The 20,117-nt window shown below is 44.5% G+C and overlaps 1 protein-coding gene across 3 annotated transcripts in view; it reads left to right on the forward strand.

Annotated features, from left to right (window-relative positions):
• Positions 1-3,865, forward strand: part of PANK1 (pantothenate kinase 1) — a 58,541-nt gene extending 54,676 nt beyond the window's left edge. For all 3 annotated transcript variants that reach the window (XM_073240716.1, XM_073240717.1, XM_073240718.1), the window contains one exon: positions 2,380-3,865. In XM_073240716.1, the coding sequence (XP_073096817.1) occupies positions 2,380-2,439 (60 nt within the window). In that variant the 3' untranslated portion in view covers positions 2,440-3,865. The remainder of the gene's footprint in view (positions 1-2,379) is intronic.
• The last annotated feature ends 16,252 nt before the right edge of the window (positions 3,866-20,117 follow it).

Consider the following 20,117-nt stretch of genomic DNA (forward strand, 5'->3'; position numbering starts at 1 on the left):
CCACCTTAATAGAGAGCAATGACTTGTGACTACCTTTTTCAGTCTTGTTCAAGAATGTGACTGGATTTTCATAGACAAGACCATTCAATTTGTACTCTTTATTGGTTTAGGTGGCATGTAATTAAATTAGATTATTACATTAACAATAAAATGTCATAAACAAAGTTGAAGATTAACACAGCAGACTGTCCAAATAAATAACTTTACTGGTGACAACAGAAGTGCTTGAGCTACTAAGGGTAGCCTGATGTCCTTAAGAGGCTGGTGTCCATGGGCATGACCTAGCCTGTTTACAGAGGAAATGGAGAGCATCAACTGATTCAGAGAGTCCCTTGTATTGAGTTTCTACAGTTTCATAAATCAGAGGTTTCTAAGAGTGGGGGGGCCCTCCTCTTTTCTCTCACCTCCTCTGCCATCCCCTTTAAAATCAGTACTGTAGAGGCAACTGTTTATTGTAGGAAGTACCTAATCCCTTGGGCATATTGCAGCAAAAAGAAAAACACATGGCAAGAACGAGTATCATAAACCTCAGTTCTAGTAACTACTGTGGCAAATACTTCTCATCTCCAAACTGAACTATTTCTATTTGAAAAGTTGCTGATGCCTTTATAAGCTGTTTAGAGCTCTCTAAGCCACATTTTCTTTTAGTAAAGCATATAAAACAACAGGAACTTAAATTCTAAGTAGTTAATGCCCAGTGATAGAAATTAATACTAAAGAAAGCATATTCTTTTCAAGCAGGTTCAAAGGCATGGGGTGATAGAACTTTTGGTTGGGGAGGGGGATGGAGTCCCAGATTTTCACTCCTCCTCCCCCAATCAGAGCAGCTCCCTTTTTATCTGCCTATTTATCGAGTTTCCACACAATATTTTGCTTGATACAGAAAAAAGCACCTCAGCTTTAAAAAAATAATTAAGATGAAAAAAGAAAACCACTGTTCTGGTCCAGCTGGAGTTGCCATATTTAGTAATTAAAAATACAGGACACATTTATTTTGTCTGGCATTTATCTGTATTTTATCTGGCAGCCCTAACTGCAGATCCTTTTGGGCTAATGCAGAAAACAAACCCCGGAAGCCTTCAAGGCTTGAAGCCACCCCAGCAGCAAAGTCACACGAGTAGTTAGTTGAATAAGGGATAAGATACAACGTTTTGAGAAAACTCACTTCTGTAGGTAAAAATGCAGTCATCTTTGTTACTTTGTACAATGCTAGGCCTTGGACTAGGCTTTGCTTTGTTATCCTTTGTAACAGAGTTCCAAAGATAACTCTTTGTAAAAGAGTTACAACAGAGTTGTAGAGAGTTATAAGCCTTTGTAAGTATCTCTCAGAAAATTCTCTGTATTCTCACTGTGGCTTAGGCAGGCCTTCTTGCAGGTTCCTACAGCGAGAGAACTTTCGGGAGGCACTAGGATGGTGGCTTTTCTGCCTTGCCCCAGGGGACCCCCCTCACCCAGTCTCTCATTCATTCAACTGATATTACTGAGAAGTAGCCCCAGCTGAGCCAGTAAGAACACAGCTTCTTACTGACCAGACCTCAGACAATGACTCTACCTCTCCACCTGTTTCAGCATTTGTCAAGTGGGGTGCTTACAGTATTGTCCATCAAGTTATTGTGAGGAGTAAGTGAATAAATACAAGTAAAGTGCTTAGAACAATTTCTAGCATATTATAAAGCTTCATTAAATGTTAGTTGGAGGCAGCAGAAGCAAGGCTCCTGCCCTGTGGCACCAGTCCTGACACCTTGTCACCCATTTCTGCAGTAACTTTTGAGTCAGACAAATACCAGAGGAGTGGAGTCTACTGCCTTTTGCAAAACAGGTTCTCTAAAAATTTCTATTTTTCAGTGACTTTCATTGTCACAGAAATATGGACTTTTATTTTGCAGATTAACAAAGTGAAGCTTGGGCTAATTTAGATGCCTTTCCAAGATCTATCGAGGGAAGCTTAGAGTTCTTTGCTGTGAGATATCAACTCTGAAGTCAGACCAGATTTGGAGCTGAGCCGTAGGACAAGCATATGACCCTGTAAGGGCAATTTACTTTATTACCTCTTATGTCTCACCTGTGAAATGGCGGTAATAATGTGAATTGCCATGGCAAAGATTAAAATGAAATTATAATACAATATCCAGCACTGATGTAGCATATACTAAATGCCAGACATTTTTCTAAGTTTTATTTAAATCATTGTTAACTTATTAAAAAATATATAAACAAGCATGTATGTATGTATTATTATGCCACCATGTTCATGGCAGAGTTCCAGTTTTAAATTTATCTACAACCATAGGGGGCAGCATTCTTAGAATTATTAAAGCCATAGTTATTTGGCTGAGGTTCAGAGGCATTCCTACAGAGGGTTTCCTGTTGTTTTTGTAGGGTTATTTTGGAGCAGTTGGGGCACTGTTGGAACTGTTCAAAATGACTGATGAGCAGTAGAGATGGAACAGCCTTCTATGAGAACAGAAAACTAGGAACAGCCGCTGGAGAAAGTGAAAGCTCCTTTGGGACGGAAGCCAAGCCATTATGGCAGATGAACCTGCTGGATTTGTAAATAATTAAAAATCCTTTTAGCTGATCTTTTACCCTGGGGTTTTGAGCTTATGATTCAAAATGGGGAATACAAGAGTTTTTTCTGTATACTGTATTTTTAAAAAAAAAACGTTTTGTGCAGTGTGGCCAAACCTACCAATTTTATGCATTAACATTGGAAAGTTGTATGATGTTTAAGAAGGACCTGAAATGTAAGTGCTGTTTATTTTTCTTCTGGGGTTTACTGATCAGTGTGGTAATTTTAACTTCATTTAGTAATTACTCTAGGAGATTTTACCTTTACTTATACTTTTCATGACGTTTCATGATTTGCTGTTGGTTTCAAATGAAACTACAAATCTGGCATGTTTTACTGTGAACACTATTTTGTTTGTTTATCCTTTTCTGTCTTGGTTTTTTTTCTGTCTGAATGTCTTATGGATAAAGAGAGTCCTTCCCCCTGTTTTTGTCCTCAGATAACAAGCCGTCCACCCCAATAACTTTCTTTAATGGAATTTTTCCTATTTACCAAGGTGCTGACCAACTCAATGCAAAGTTAAGCATGAGATCTAAAGCTCTCAAAAGCTCTGTGAAGAGAAAACTCTGAAGGTGTTTGTGAATTTTAAGTCTTGCAAAAGTTGAAAATTATATGCAAATTTGTCTTAACCCTTATGAATATACCCTGCTTTGTTGGGTTTATTTTATGTTAGGTTGCATTAAATTGGAATGTTCTATCATGAAATGTCCTCATCCACGCACAGCATATAAATGGCAGCAAATCTGTGCAGGACTTTGGAACATGCAGGGCAGTCTCCCAGTAGATTAACTGTTCATATTGGGAGATTTAGGAAAAATCATGGGTTGAAGTGTCATATAGTCATATCTATTTGTTCTGTACATGTATGTACCTAGAAGTTTTGTAAGAAGGCATCTTGAACAATAAAGCTTTTTCATTTGGAAGATTTTTAACTGAGAACAATTTCGATCCCAGTTTCTAAAATTAAAAAAAAATTATGATATTGATCTATCTATATATATATATATATTTTTTTTCTTTTTGAGAAGCATCATTGGGACCGATGGGTAACTTTCAAATGACAGTCTTGCACAAATATCTAAACGCATGAGATCTAATGATTTAGAACTAATTAATCTTTTGAGTTGAGCATATTGTTGATATTTTTGAAGGGCAGAACAATTGCTCCATGAGGAATCTTTCCCTCTCTGCCTTATGAGCACCACCTTTGAGTTCCGTATCTTCACGTCTTGAAGAAGTTGATGTAATTGAAGTATTCACTTCGTCTGGTTGAAATAAAGCCTGTTTCTGTTGTGATGTTTTTAGTGTATGTGTTATTTTCATTTCTTAATCTTCATGTTCATACTATCCACTTTTGTACCATAAAATGAACGTATGTTGTATTTCTGCTATTCTACATTTCACAGAGGCTTTCCTGTAAGTGGTAGGTTCCAAAACACTGTGTCTTCAGTTGAAGCAGTAACTCTATACAGCGACTTTTTTTTATATGTAGCTTTATTGTTCGTATACAACTAGCTCCTTATTGTCAAAATATCACTACTATATATTTAGTAATTCTGAAAGAGTTTCAAAATTTAGTCATTGCAAATACATTTTATTAGTTCTTGCTTGGCTTAAAACTAAGATGTTCTTGAGAAACAGAAGTGTAAAAATCTGCATATTCTCTATGTTGGTGCCTTTTTGATTGTTCTCTTCTACCATTCCTACTCTCATCTTCAGGGAATAGCAGACCTTGGATCATGGTTCTGCAAAAGAAATCAGGGCAAGTTCATGTGACTGTCTAATTTTTTAATTGTCTGGGATCACCTGATCCCTCATTACAAATGTGTAAAACATTGGTTTAGCTGAAGAAATAAATTATTCTATTATACAAGTATTAGTTAAATGTTGGCTACCTATAGCCATACTTTTTTTTTTTTTATAATGAGGAGCTTGTAGCCTGAGAAATCACTTGAATTACAGAAACTTTTGCTCAACATCATGAAGAAACCTGGCAAGACTAAAGAATTTTTATCTCGAACTATATGAAGTCTGGATGGTCAAGTGTCCAGAGCCTGGCTTTTGATTGTGAGACAGCTTTAGTTTAGATCCAGTTCAGCCTTGACTAGCTATGCAGGCGAGTTGCTAATCCTCTATCTAAACTCTAGCTTCCTCACTCATAAAATGGAGCAAATACTAGTTTTTACTTCCCTGTTTAAATTGCTTGCATAGGGAATTGCACATAATAAATGCTTCATTAAAATGTTAGCTAGCCTGAAAAAAAATTTTGATGTCTTAAGTTAATGCATTAAATAAGTGATTTCTAACCTTCTGGAATGTGGGGAACCCTCTTTAGCCTGGAGATACTGATCTCCATGTGCTAGTACACGTCCACAGTCCTGTGTCCATAATTCCAAAATCTCAAACTCTTTAAACTTGTCTTGATAATTCACTTGAGGAAAAAAAACTGACTTGAGCATTATATATCACTCTGTAGGACCCTTAACGTGTTTTGTTGCAAAGCTATTAATATGTTTGATTACAGGGTGGGTACTGCCCCACACCCTAAGAGGCGTAGTTACATAGTGAACAATTTTGAATTTTGAAAAACATCTAGTCCCAGGAGTTTGAGATAAAGAGATTGTGGAAATATAGTAGTATTCTTCAGCTTATGTTGTGTGCATGGATTCAGAGTCCTTTTCTTGGGAACTTGTAAAGGAGTGCAGAGAGCATTAAGAGTCAGGAAAAAGAACTAATAAAACTTAGCTAAACCTTAACAGCAGACCATTCCGGAATAGTAAGAGATTCAATGTCTAAACTTAGAGAGAGACTAGATCAAAGGAAGAGAGAGCGAGAGGCCAGCCAAGGGCTATTTGAATCCTAGTTTACTAAATCCCCATGGTTTACAACCCTGATATCCACCCTGGCAGGGCCCTTGCTTATTTTTATACTGCTTCTCACTTTAGGTCCCTGTATCTTAAACCGGCTAATAGCCTTTGTTAGGGAAAGAGTGAGTGCTGTTCAGGTGCTAATGCTGAGACGGCAGTATCATTCACTCACACAGCAGGAAGAAACAAACATTCCATGATTGGAATGGTCAAAGGAAAGTGGGGAAATGTAGAATCTAAGCATTAGTAAGATTAGTAAATTAGCATAAGCATAGCCATCTTAGAAACCTAGAAACCATTTTCTGAGAGTGTGACTCAGAGGAAAGAAAAACAAAAAACAAAAAAAACAAACCCTGGGCCTGGGTAAGGCCTTGAAAAACAAGTTAATCATGAGCACCGGGTGGTGGGCAGCTGTGACCCTTGGTCAGCTAACCTTGGTCAGTAAATCTTACATACCAAGCTTATCGTGCAGAACCTCCCTAACCATTGAGGAGTAGTCTTACCCTGCCCTTGCTTAACCCCAAGATATATGTCTTGCAAGAATAATGTATAGTTATAGAAAATTGCTATGAGTTAAGTGCTTTGAAATTGCTATATAAACCCTTGGCTCTGAGTGCTCGGGGTCCTTGTTGAGACCCGCTGCATCGGGCTGACTTGGACCTCAGCTAGCTAGCTGAATAAAGACTTTGCTTGAATTTACATCTCTATGCCTGTGTAGTTTGTTCTCTGGGGAAGCCTCGGAAGCCTGGACCCTAACATTTGGGGGCTCGTCCAGGATTCGAGCAGCTTCCCTGAGAACAAAGGACAGCTGGAGGCAAGGTCTAATTGTCCGGACGGGGCAGTGTAATTCGAGGGTCGCCCCCTCGTGTCTGCATAAATCCATTATAAAGCGGGAGTCGCCATCCCGTGTATGGTCTCGGGTTAGTGGTCCCGAGTGAGGAAGTCCGGGCTGGTAGTCCCGGCCCCCAGGTTAGTGACCCTGGGTAAAAGTCCAGGTAACCAATCCTGGCCCTAGGGTCCGAGTGACTCGGCCTTAGGAAGGCAAATCCGATCGGCAGAAAACTGGCACCCGAGGAGGAAAAGATCGAGCTCGTCACCCTGCGGCAGTCCGAGTGGACACCCTTCGGGAGAATTACAAGAGTTTTTGAGGACCCTGAAAGTGGTGAGTGTGGTGCGCACCAGAGTGAGAGAAGGACCGGTCCGAACGAGTGCGATCAGATGTGGTGTGTATGTTTGGTGTTATCATTGATTGTTTTACTGTGTTTTGGTTTTGGTTTATATTTCTTTTTGCACTTCTCATTTTAAGTTTCCTTGTTCTAAGGTTCTCCTGCTCTCTCTGTTCCTCCTTTCTGCCACTACATCTTTCCCCGCGGGCATGGGTCGGGCAATTAAGAGCCATTAGGGCGCCCACCGCTAGAAGACTCCCGTGACAGGATAAGGGGGTCACAGCCGCGAATCCCAGATAAATTCGCATCCCCCGTGGAAGAAAAACTGTGCAATGACAGGCGCTCGTTCACAAGCACATACAACAGTCATTTTGTTTGTCTGTTCCTCCTTTCTGCCACTACATCATTCCCTGCGGGCACGGGTCGGGCAATTAAGAGCCATTAGGGCGCCCGCCGCTAGAAGACTCCCGTGACAGGATAAGGGGGTCACAGCCACGAATCCCAGATAAATTCGCGTCCCCCGCGGAAGAAAAACTGTGCAACGACAGGCACTCGTTTATAAGCACATACAACAGTCATTTTGTTTGAAGTGGCATCTTCATCCTTTGCCTTTGTCTCCCTCATATTCTTTTTCCTTCTTCTTTCTCACCATGGGTCAGACTCAGGCTACTTCTAAGAGTCTGATCCTCTCCCATTTCCCCAAGGTCAAGGAACAGGCCTTAAGTATGAGCCTTGGCATCAAGAAGGGTAAGCTCGACACCTTTTGCTCAGTCGAGTGGCCTTCCTTAGGAGTAGGCTGGCCGGCCCAGGGGTCTCTTTCTTTGGACCTTATTGGCAAGATCAAAGCCATTATCTCCCGGCCAGGTCCTGAGGGCCACCCTGACCAACTTCCCTATATTCTTGTCCGGGAAAATTTAGCCGAGAATCCCCCTTCCTGGTTGGAGCCCTTTTTAGTGGAGAAACCTCATACTGACCCACAAAAGACCTCCGTCCTAGTTGCCCAGGAAAAATCAAAGCCCTCTGATCGCAGGGCCAGAAATCCTGTGCGCCCAAGTGCACCGCCTGTCCTCCCCGACAGTTCTCCTCTTTACCCCCTCCCGCCGATTGAGCAACCACTCCCGTATGCAGAGGAGAGGGGTGAAGCTGCCGGGGGGATAGAAAATGCGGCTAGGGAACTCAGCAGGAACCAGGCGGCTGCAGCTTCCCCAGATTCTTCAGCAGAGGGAGGCGGGAGGCCGGAAAGAGCTTCCTCACACTCCCCCGCCCTGGCCCCACGCTGGGTGCCAGGTAGAACTGGAGGAATGCAGCTAAGGTCTCGAGGGGCCAGGGAACAAGAAGGGGAGGCTCCCTCCTCCACCTCAGAAGGAGCAGTGCCAGTTCTGCCTGTGCGTGCCATCGGTACCGGCATTGCTCAGCAATATCAATATTGGCCCTTTTCATCTAGTGACCTTTATAATTGGAGGACTCAGAATCCTCCCTTCTCAGAGGACCCCAAGTGTCTTATAGGTTTAGTGGAGTCCATTATGTTTACCCATCGTCCCACATGGGACGACTGCCAGCAATTACTCCGCACTCTCTTCACAACGGAAGAACGAGAGCGTATCCTCAATGAAGCCAAGAAAAATGTCCTCGGAGAAAATGGAAGACCCACTACCCTCCAACCCATCATCGACGAGGCGTTCCCACTTACGCGCCCAGATTGGGACTTTGGAACTGCAGAAGGTAGGGAGCGTCTCCGGGTCTACCGCCAGACTCTGATGACTGGTCTCCGGGCGGCCGCCAGACGGCCCACTAACTTGGCTAAGGTAAAAACTATTGTTCAGGGGGAAATGGAAAGCCCAGCCGCGTATCTGGAAAGGCTGTTTGATGCTTACCGGCAGTATACCCCCATAAACCCGGAAACAGAGGAACATAGGTCAGCTGTAGTCCTCTCATTCATCAACCAGGCAGCCCCCGATATCCGGAGAAAACTCCACAAGCGGGAGGACCTAAGGGAGATCTCTATTAGAGAGCTGCTGCAGCAGGCAGAGAAGGTCTTCAATGCTAGAGAAACTCCGGAAGATAGAGAAGAAAGGCTGAGGAAAGAGAAATGGGTAATGCAGGAGAAAAATAGGAAGGAAGACAGAGAATTTCAGAAAAGGGAGAACAAGAAGCAGAGGGAAGAGATGGCCAGGATATTCCTGGCCGGGGTGAAGGAGGGCCCTAGGCCACCTCAAGGAACAGGACCCCGTCAATCCCAACTAGGACAAGATCAGTGCGCCCTGTGTAAGAAATACGGACATTGGAAGAGGGAGTGCCCCCAAAGGAGGGAACAAGGGAGAGGGAACCCTGTTAAGACCCTGCACCTAGGAGAGGAGGATTGACGGGGACGGGGCTCGGCACCCCTCCCCGAGTTCTGGGTAACCCTGTGCGTAGAGGGGACTCCCATTGGGTTTATGGTAGATACTGGGGCACAGTATTCAGTTCCTAACCAGGCCCACGGCCCCCTAAACCCAGGATGCACAAGTATAGTCCAGGGAGCGACAGGGTCCAGGAAATGTGCCTGGACTACTAACAGAAAAGTGGACCTAGGAAGGCATCAGGTCTCTCACTCATTCCTGGTCGTACCCGAAAGCCCCGCACCGTTGCTGGGCAGAGACTTATTAACCAAGGTCGGGGCTCGCATTCATTTTGAACCCGAAGGGATAAAAATCATGGACAAAGAAGGGCAGCCCCTACAACCGGCGCATGTGTTAACTCTTTCCCTGGCCGATGAACATCGTCTGTTTCAGGCGGATCAAGAAAAGGGGGGCCAGGGAGAGATAGACTCTTGGGTACAGAAGTTCCCTTCCGCATGGGCCGAGACCGGAGGAATTGGTCTCGCTAAACACCTATCCCCGGTTGTTGTTCAACTCAAAGCCGCAGCTCTACCCATCCGGGTCCGGCAATATCCAATGCCAGAAGAGGCTAGGAAAGGGATAGCACCCCATATCCATAGACTGTTAGAGACAGGAATCCTTAAGACCTGCCAATCTGCATGGAATACGCCTCTGCTTCCAGTGAGGAAGCCTGGCAGTAAAGATTATAGGCCAGTGCAAGACTTGCACAAAGTCAATGAGAGGGTAGAAGACATCCATCCTACAGTGCCTAACCCTTACACCTTACTCAGCCACCTGCCACCCACGCATGTGTGGTATACTACTCTAGACCTGAAAGATGCCTTCTTTAGTATTCCACTCTCTGAAGTTAGTCAGCCTTTGTTTGCCTTTGAGTGGCAAGAGCCAGGGGGAGGAAGAAAAGGGCAGCTTACCTGGACTAGACTGCCTCAGGGCTTCAAGAACTCTCCCACCTTATTCAATGAAGCCCTAAGCCAGGACTTGGAGCCCTTTCGCAGGAGCCACCCCCACGTGACGTTGTTGCAGTATGTAGATGACCTGTTGCTGGCCACAGAAACCCGTGAAGAGTGCGAAGAAGCCACGGGGAACTTGCTGGCTGAACTAAGTGAACTGGGATATCGAGCCAGCACCAAGAAAGCCCACATCTGTCAGAGGTCAGTAGTCTACTTGGGGTACACAATATCTAATGGGGCCAGATGGCTAACACAGGCCATGAAGCAAACTGTCCTGGCTATCCCCATCCCTTCCTCACCCCGGGGAGTGAGAGAATTTCTTGGCTCAGCCGGGTTTTGCAGGCTCTGGATTCCAGGGTACGCAGAAATAGCCCGACCACTATATGAAGCAACCAAAGAAGGGTCGAGCTGGCAATGGATGCAGGAACAACAAGAGGCATTTGACAGACTAAAAGAAGCTCTCCTCCGGGCCCCCGCCCTACCTCTGCCAGACCCAGAAAAACCCTTTATCCTGTTTGTAGATGAAAAGAAGGGAGTGGCTAAAAGAGTTCTGGCTCAGCAGCTGGGCCCGTGGAAGAGACCTGTGGCTTATTTGTCCAAGCGGCTAGACCCAGTGGCCTCCGGGTGGCCACCTTGTCTGCGTATCCTAGCAGCCATCGCTCTACTGGTAAAAGAGGCAGACAAGCTGACTTTTGGCCAAAATCTGAGAATAACAGCCCCACATACCGTGGAGGGGATCCTCAAGCATCCTCCAGGAAAATGGATGACGAACGCAAGACTTACCCACTATCAAGGGCTCCTACTAGATTCTCCCCGAATCGCCTTCTCTGACCCGGTAACCCTAAATCCTGCCACCCTTCTGCCGGACCCAGATCTGACGACCCCCATCCATGACTGTAGAGATATCCTTTCCGAAATTATCCAGGTGCGAGCAGACCTGAAAGACACACCGTTACTGAACTGTGAGCTAAATTGGTATATGGATGGGAGCAGCTTTGTGCAGGAGGGGGTCAGGAGAGCAGGGGCAGCAGTAGTAACCCACCATGGGGAAGTTGTCTGGAGCACAGCTCTGCCCCCTGGCACCTCAGCACAGAAGGCGGAACTTATTGCTCTCGCTGAGGCCCTAGAAAGAGCAGAAGGAAAGTGGGCCAACATTTACACAGATAGCAGATACGCCTTTGGCACTGTCCATGTCCATGGTGCCATCTACCGAGAAAGAGGATTACGTTCCGCGGAAGGGAAGGGACTGAGGAATCTGCAAGAAGTCCAAAGACTATTAGCTGCTGTTGAAAAACCTAAAGCAGTAGCAGTTATACATGTACTGGGCCACCAATCAAAGAAGACACCCGAGGCCATCGGCAACAGCCATGCAGATGCAGAAGCTAAAAGGGCAGCCCTCTCGGACTCTCTTGTGCTTGCGGCCCTCGAAATACCCATACCTGAACTGCCCGCACTGCCGCCCAAACCTGAGTATTCCCCTCAAGATCTTGAGTGGATTAGGAAACAAGTCCCGGGGGAAGTGTTTGGAGAGGCACATTGGGGTAGGGACCAGGAGGGTAGATTGATCTTGCCAGAAGCATTAGGACAGTACCTGCTTGCTAATCTGCATAAGTCCACCCATCTAGGTGGAAAAAAACTGCTCAGCCTTTTCCAGTCTGCGCAGTTGGTGTTTCCCCACCAGAATGAGGTGACTCGCCAGATCATGAAAGAATGCAGTAGCTGTGCAATGCTAAGACCAGCCCCAAGAGGGCTGCATCCAGCAGGTACCCGGGAAAGGGGGAGGGCTCCAGGGAGGAATTGGGAAATAGACTTCACCGAAATAAAACCAGGGAAGTATAGATACAGGTATTTGCTAGTTATGGTAGATACTTTCTCTGGGTGGATGGAGGCCTTTCCAACCAAGCATGAGACTAGCCAGGTAGTAGCAAAAAGATTAATTGAAGAAATCATCCCCAGATATGGGGTCCCTGAAGCAATAGGTTCTGATAACAGCCCGGCTTTCGTTAGCAAAGTCCTGCAAGGACTAGCCCTAGCTTTGGGAATAGATTGGAAGTTACATTGTGCTTATAACCCACAAAGCTCTGGGCAGGTAGAGAGAATGAATCGGACCTTGAAAGAGACCCTTTCTAAATTGGTATTGGAGACTGGTGGGGACTGGGTGACTCTCCTTCCCTTAGCCATCTTCCGCGCTCGGAACTCCCCCTATGTACATGGTTTAACTCCATTTGAGATAATGTATGGGGCCCCTCCACCTATAACTCGACGAGTGCAGCTTCCCGATGCAGAGGACCCGGCCCCTGACTATCTGAATGTGTTGCAAGTTCTTGCTAAAGTGCAGCAAGAAATCTGGCCCCTGATCAGAGCATATTATGAGGGCGAGAAAATTCCGAGCCCGGAACATGGCATAGTCCCAGGGGATATAGTATGGGTCAAAAGACATCAAGTGAAGACTCTCGAGCCCAGGTGGAAAGGACCTTATGTTGTATTGTTTACCACCCCCACTGCTCTCAAGGTTGATGGTATCGCTCCCTGGGTACACCACACCCACGTTCGGAAGGTCCTGCCTCATAAAGACCCAGGGGCCTGTAAGGAAAAGTAGAAGGTGCAGCAGCATCCTGCCAATCCCTTAAAACTACACCTAAGCCGAAGATGAAAAGAGCCACATCTCGTCGAGGCAATGGGACCGGCTCCTAGAAGTTGTCCATCCAGGAAGCCTATCGGCCAGAGGACCTTTCGGTACCTCATCAGTTCCGGGTGAGAGACCCTGTTTACGTGAGACGACACAGAACGGGGACCCCCACCGGGCCCGGATTGGTGGGTAACTCAGACTAATAACCCCCTCAAGCTTCGCTTGTATAAAAAGAACCATGCTATTGGTGATTCTGATGCTCCTGCTACCTCCAACCCACCAGAACCCTAACCCCCATGTCCCCTATCAGCTCACCTGGGAAATAGAAAACTGGGAAACTCATGAAATATACAACCGCACTTCCCACACGACTCCCTTAGGCACGTGGTTCCCTAACCTGTACTTTAACCTAGATAGAGTAGCGGACTTAGAAAAGAGAGGCGGAAAAAGCAAGAGTCAGCATTCAGGCCTCCCTCTTCCCTGCGCCCCTCAGTTCTGTCCTGTTAGAATGGGAGGAGGAGACTGGCGAGAAAAGCAGCGCAGAGTCTCTGTGAGTCGAAATGAGTTTTATGTGTGCCCAGGGTTTCGAACAGGGCCAGCGAAGCAGCAGTGTGGAGGGGCTAAAGCCCGATACTGTGCATGCTGGAGTTGTGTTACCACCAATGACGGAGAGTGGAAGTGGCAAGTAACTCCCCAGCTCATCACTCTCTCATTTGTTAAACCGTGCACCCGAACTAAGTACAGCCCAGACTGTAATCTGCTCAAGCTCCAGTTCACAGAACAAGGAAAAAAAAACACCCAATGGCAGACAGGGTTAACCTGGGGCCTATATCTTTATCAGACCCCTCCCTTTGGAACCCTTATCCGAGTCAAATTAAAAGTTGAGCCAATAGTCAAGAAAGCCTTAGGTCCCAACCCAGTCATAAGTCCTCAGAAACCTTCAATCCAAGACAAGGGCCTGAGTAAAAAGGATGAAAAAATGCTGACCAGAACGCTTGCTCTAGAGCCCATGAGAGGACCGAGTCCATCGACCTCTGGGTTATGGGCCCAGCACACCCCCTCCGGGTTAGATAATCCCATGTGGGAAATGGTGCAGGCAGTTGTAGAGACTCTTAACCACACCACTTCCTCCCTCACCGATCCCTGTTGGCTATGCTACCCAGGTTCACCCCCCTTCTATGAGGCAATCGGGATAAATGGCTCCTACACTATCAACAACTCCCATCCCACTTACTGGGACGAGAGACCGTGGAGACTTACAATCGCTCAAGTCTCAGTCGTTGGTACGTGTGTAGGCACAGTCCCGACGACCCAGAGCCAGTTATGCTCCTCCTATAATAACACTACGTGGGAGCAGGGAAAGTAGATTATACCCTCCTCGGGCTGGTGGCTCTGCTCAAAGACAGGCCTCACTCTGGCCCTATCCACCTCTGTGTTCAATGCTAACAGTGAGTTTTGTGTGCTGGTGGCCCTTCTACCTTGCCTAATGTATCATTCTCATGAATCTCTCCTTTCTTATTGGGAAGAAAGGCTGAGCCCCCACCGGAGCAAGAGGGAGGTTGTTACTGCCCTGACCATTGGAACCCTCTTCACCCTAGGGATGGCAGGGGCAAGCACGGGGGTTGCAGCCCTTGTAACTCGAGAAAAGGGGCTCACAGCCCTGAGGCTGGCAATCGACAGAGACCTAGAACAACTCCGACAGACAATATCAGACCTAGAGCAATCCCTCACCTCCTTGTCCGAGGTGGTCCTACAGAACCGAAGAGGCCTGGACCTCTTGTTCTTAAAGGAAGGTGGGTTATGCGCAGCCTTAAGAGAAGAGTGCTGTTTCTATGTAGACAAAACAGGTGCAGTCAGAGATTCCTTGGCCAAACTGAAAAAAGATTTAGAGAAGAGGCGTAAAGAATATGAAAGTAGCGAAGGCTAGTTTGAGTCTTGGTTCAAATACAAGCCTTGGTTTGCTACCCTTCTCTCGGCCGTTGCGGGGCCGCTCGTCATCCTGCTGTTGCTGTTTACGATTGGCCCATGCATAATTAACAGGCTTGTTAAGTTTGTGCAGGAAAGAATTGACACTGTCCAACTCTTAATCCTTCGTCAAAGGTATCAGGACCCAGATGCCGCTGTGGAAGATTCCACAGTCTAATCAAGAAAAGGGGGGAAATGTAAAGGAGTGCAGAGAGCATTAAGAGTCAGGAAAAAGAACTAATAAAACTTAGCTAATCCTTAACAGCAGACCATTCCGGAATAGTAAGAGATTCAATGTCTAAACTTAGAGAGAGACCAGATCAAAGGAAGAGAGAGCGAGAGGCCAGCCAAGGGCTATTTGAATCCTAGTTTACTAAATCCCCATGGTTTACAACCCTGATATCCACCCTGGCAGGGCCCTTGCTTATTTTTATACTGCTTCTCACTTTAGGTCCCTGTATCTTAAACCGGCTAATAGCCTTTGTTAGGGAAAGAGTGAGTGCTGTTCAGGTGCTAATGCTGAGACGCAGTATCATTCACTCACACAGCAGGAAGAAACAAACATTCCATGATTGGAATGGTCAAAGGAAAGTGGGGAAATGTAGAATCTAAGCATTAGTAAGATTAGTAAATTAGCATAAGCATAGCCATCTTAGAAACCTAGAAACCATTTTCTGAGAGTGTGACTCAGAGGAAAGAAAAACAAAAAACAAAAAAAACAAACCCTGGGCCTGGGTAAGGCCTTGAAAAACAAGTTAATCATGAGCACCGGGTGGTGGGCAGCTGTGACCCTTGGTCAGCTAACCTTGGTCAGTAAATCTTACATACCAAGCTTATCGTGCAGAACCTCCCTAACCATTGAGGAGTAGTCTTACCCTGCCCTTGCTTAACCCCAAGATATATGTCTTGCAAGAATAATGTATAGTTATAGAAAATTGCTATGAGTTAAGTGCTTTGAAATTGCTATATAAACCCTTGGCTCTGAGTGCTCGGGGTCCTTGTTGAGACCCGCTGCATCGGGCTGACTTGGACCTCAGCTAGCTAGCTGAATAAAGACTTTGCTTGAATTTACATCTCTATGCCTGTGTAGTTTGTTCTCTGGGGAAGCCTCGGAAGCCTGGACCCTAACAAACTGTTGTTACAGGTAATTTATGCTTGGTATCATTCTGTCAGTCATACAAGGAGTATTAAAGAGTTACTTTGTGCTGACGAGACCAAGGAATGGATACAACCCCTGCTGTCCAATGTGTTGGTAGGGGGAGGAAGACAGGTCACACAGATGTCTCAAAACAACTCATGTAATAAAATGCCACAGGTGTCATTCATGCATGCATTCATTCATTCACAGATATGTATAGCAGTGAACAAAAGATCCATCGTCACAGAGCTTACATTCTAGAAGGAAAAACAGATACATTATAAACATATAATGTTAGATCAGTACTACGAAAAGAAAGGAAGGCACGGTAAAAGGATTGAGAAGGGGGTAGGTCTGCTTTGAAAAAAGAAGGGGAAAAACTTCTTTGTGTAGAGCAGTCGCAGGCAATGTCTCTGAGGAGGTGAAATGGGAGTAGAGTCGAATGAGGTCAAGAACACACCACGTGAATACACGGGAGAAACTTTTTTACTCCCGGCAAATGGACGTTTGAGGAGCTGCAGGGAAGCCAGCTGGCAAGGAGTGAACACTGGGAAGAGTGCTGGGAAACGCCGGGTTGGGAGGAGGCCTCGGGTGAGATCTGTAAGGGAGGCGGGGGGCTGCTCCAGAAGGGGGAATCTGTCACTCCGCCTGGAAGGACCGACGGATGGAGATCACCGAGCAGACCTGGAAAGGAATGCTCCCCGAGCAGAGGGAAGCATGGAGAAGAGAGACAGTCTGGCTTATTCAGGGAACTGGAACTGTTTTCTTCAGCTGGAGTGTGGAGCCTGGTCAGTGAGAAAGAAACCAGGTCATGGGGAGAGAGGACACCAGCCAGATTATGGAAGGACTTGTTTCCCATGCTAAAGATTTTGGTCTTTTTTGTAGTCAGTGTGGAGCCATCAAAGAGTTTCAAGTAAAGTGAAACTAGAATTAATCTGGCTTCAATGTGATAACAGAGGAAAATGTCCTGTTGAGGTAAATGAGTAAACCAGTTAATTGTGCTTTTGAACTGTTAACAGCATTCCACTACCATGTTCACTACTGTTGTTCCTCTATTGTGCCCCACCTCAAGCGATAGCTGCTTAGTTAGACCAAGTTTCTTTATAACTAATTTGGTTATGTAAACTCTAGAGAATTTTCCCATAGGACAAAGGCAACTAATAGCTACAATTCAACTCTGATTCTCTTCAGTGAGGAAGAAGGTTCCAACACCAGTGATCACCATAAACTCTATTACTTGGAGAACTGTTTGAAGAGAAGGCACTCTTCCTCCCAGTGATCAGAAGATGACCCCGAATTTGTGAGGAAGATTTCATTAATGCACGTTTTCTATTAAGCCTACCAGGTATTCATGATTTCTCCACATCTATTTTACTGAATGTCTGTGATCAGGGAGGCATTGGTGCCATTCAGGATACATTCAGTTGCGAATAAGACAGCAAGGTCCCTGCTTTCATTGGGTTTACATTCTGGTGAGGAAGGTAGGCTTTAAGTACATAATCCAGTAAATAAACAAGAAAATAGCAGCTGGTGATGAATGCTGTGAAGGAAAGAATCAAGATGATGTGCTAGAGAAGAAAGAGGACTTCCTTAACTAGATGGGTGTGAGATGCAAATATGAAAGTTCTGGCCTTGGATTTTGAAGAATGATAGTCATATTTATCTTGCTTTCATTCATCACCACCTCATGAAAGATGTTCTTTCTTTTTATTCACTTTCGTTGTTTTACTTAGAATGTTCGGTTTAGTTCACATATTTAAAATCATATTTGACATGAAATAATATATTAATTTAGTAACATAGATTTTTTTCCTACTCATTTCATGAAACAGTATTGACCTGTTCAATATTATTTGAACAGTCATTTAGTAGTTTCCAAAGCACACCAAATCTGACATACAGCACTTTTTGAATTGTATGATATTGACACTGGACTTCTTTTTTACCAAGCCACAAACATCTATTCCCACAATGAACTTAATTGCTTGTTTCATTTTCCAAAAGGTGTTAAATTGGTGATGCTACAGTGTAACTTAAGTCTGTGCCTTTCATGGTCAACCTTAAAAGGTTAGTTTACAACTATTCATTTGCAATATAAATAAAAATTTGTATTAAGTCTTTGCTTCTGTTTATACTCACTCTATCCATAAACACTAACCCTTCCAAAGTAGAATTAATTGAGGTGCTTTCAGTTGATGTCACCAAGCAGTTCTCAACCAGTCTGCAGTGAGAATTCATCTTCTTTTTAAATGTCTTTTCTAAAAAATTTCAACTTTTCCATGCATGTGATCTAAAAAGTCCAATAGTTCCACAAGAGTATGAAAAATAGTAATACCATGTTTTCTTGTTTTATTTCACCATTTTGAGCATAGCAGCTTCCTAGAAAAGGGTAGGACAATGAGGGGAAATTTTTTTGAGTATTTGCATATCCCAAAACTTCTAAATATATATTTATTCTACCCTTATACTCAACTGATGGTTTTGAAAAGTACATTTAGGTTAGATAATACTTTTCTTCAGTAGTGTTGCTGTGAAAAAGCTTAATGCCATTCTGGCACCTGGTCTTTGTATGGAACTGTTTTTACCCCCTTTCTTTTCTGGAAGTTTTTAGAAACTTTCCAACTTCTGATTTCAGCTCCAACATATAAAGAACTTGGAATTCATCACTCTATCCTTCTAAGAAAAAAGCTGGACAAACTGAAAATCAATGAGTTTTCTTGGACCCTGTCAGTCCGGGGAAAGGAAATCCTGGGGCAAAATAACCCTAAAAACCAAAATCAGTCAAAGGGAGAAATAAAGTTTAAAACCCATTTATTTCTCACAAACTGCAGTCTCAGGGCGTCTTTCTTCTCTGCTCCAGCAGCCACAACACCGGCCCTCCCTCTCACCTCTCAGGTACAGATGAGCCCTCTGTTGCCCAGGTAATCACCTATTGATATGGAGATGAACTTCTCCACCCCTGAGGAAAGATGCAAATGTACTAAAGCCACACTTCTTTCCACCTCTGAACGCCTATTGATATGCAGATGCACCAAAGCCAGGCGAGATATTCTGGAAATGTTACAATTTTACCCACACCCATCAGATCAGAGAACTGAGGTCAAAGGAAAACTGTCACCCTGAAATTTGAAGAGAGAGGCAAAAACAGAAAATAAATTACAGCTGAAATTAATTCCTACCATTCATAAACAGGTAGAAACACTTCAATGGTACTTTTGACAAATTGGTGGAGGCTGAGTGTGGACTAGCATAAGAGTGAGAAATTCTTGGTGGGCCACAGTCTTGGGGTGGGGGCTCTCCGTACTTCTGTGGGTTGTACCTCCAAGGACCCCACCAGGTTCACATGGTGAAGAACAAAGAAAAGTTATCTTGTGTTTTTGGAAGGGGAAAAGTAGTCATTTGAGATATATCTAGAGTATTCTCCATGAAAAAGGATTATTTTCGAAGGGAAAATATTTTATTAGAGATTTATTCCACCTCAGGGGGAAGGGCAGTTACCTAACTTCAGCCTCGTCTTGCCTTCCTGTCTCAGCTAAGTCTGAGGCAGGGGAGGAGGTGGCTGGGTGGGGAGGGGACAGAAACGCTAGGAAACACTTGGCGAGGGTCACAGCCAAGGGACACAGGCCCAACGAAAAAGACTGAGATGTCATCATAAAATTAAGGAATGCTTCCCCTCCTCACATTTTACCTCCATATCAGTAGGACTCCAGTACAGTAACAGTGGATTATTGCTGAGAATGCAGCACGGTGAAGATTCTATTTAAAAAGGGCTTGTTAGAGAAATCCAGACAACAGAGGAGTTAAAACAAAGAACTAGAGGGATTTGAAGCCTCTGGCACCTACAGCTACAGCAAACATTAAGCACAGGCAAACTCCTAGCCAGATTAAAATAAACCTCAATAAAACTAATGGCCATTTTACCTCAGTTCCTATCACCCAATATGTCATGTCTAGTCTTCAATGAAAGATTTCAAAACATGCTAAAAGGTGAGAAAAAAAACAGTCTGAAGAGACAAAGCAAGCATCAGTATTGGACTCCAATAAGCATAGATTATGGAATTACCAGTCACGGAAATGTAACAGATATAATTAATATGTAAGGATGCTAGTGGGAAAAGTAGACAACATGCAAGGGCAGATTGGTAATGTAAACAGAGAGATGGAAACTCTAATAAGGAATCTAAGGGAAATGCTAGAAATTAAAAACAGTAACAGAAATAAAGAATGCCTTTGATAGGCTCCTCAGGAGACCAGACCTGGCTAAGAAAAGAATAAATGAGCCTGAAGATATGTCAATAAAAACTTCTCAAACTGAAATTCAAAGAGAAAAAGGAATGACAAATACAGAACAGAATACCCAAGAGCTGTGTGACAACTTCAAAAAGTATACATGTGCATAGGCAGTACATCAGAAGAGGAAATGGAGCAGAAGGAATATTTGAAGTAGTAATAGCT

The sequence above is a fragment of the Manis javanica genome, chromosome 7 (genome assembly GCF_040802235.1).
Source record: "Manis javanica isolate MJ-LG chromosome 7, MJ_LKY, whole genome shotgun sequence".
NCBI lineage: Eukaryota > Metazoa > Chordata > Mammalia > Pholidota > Manidae > Manis > Manis javanica.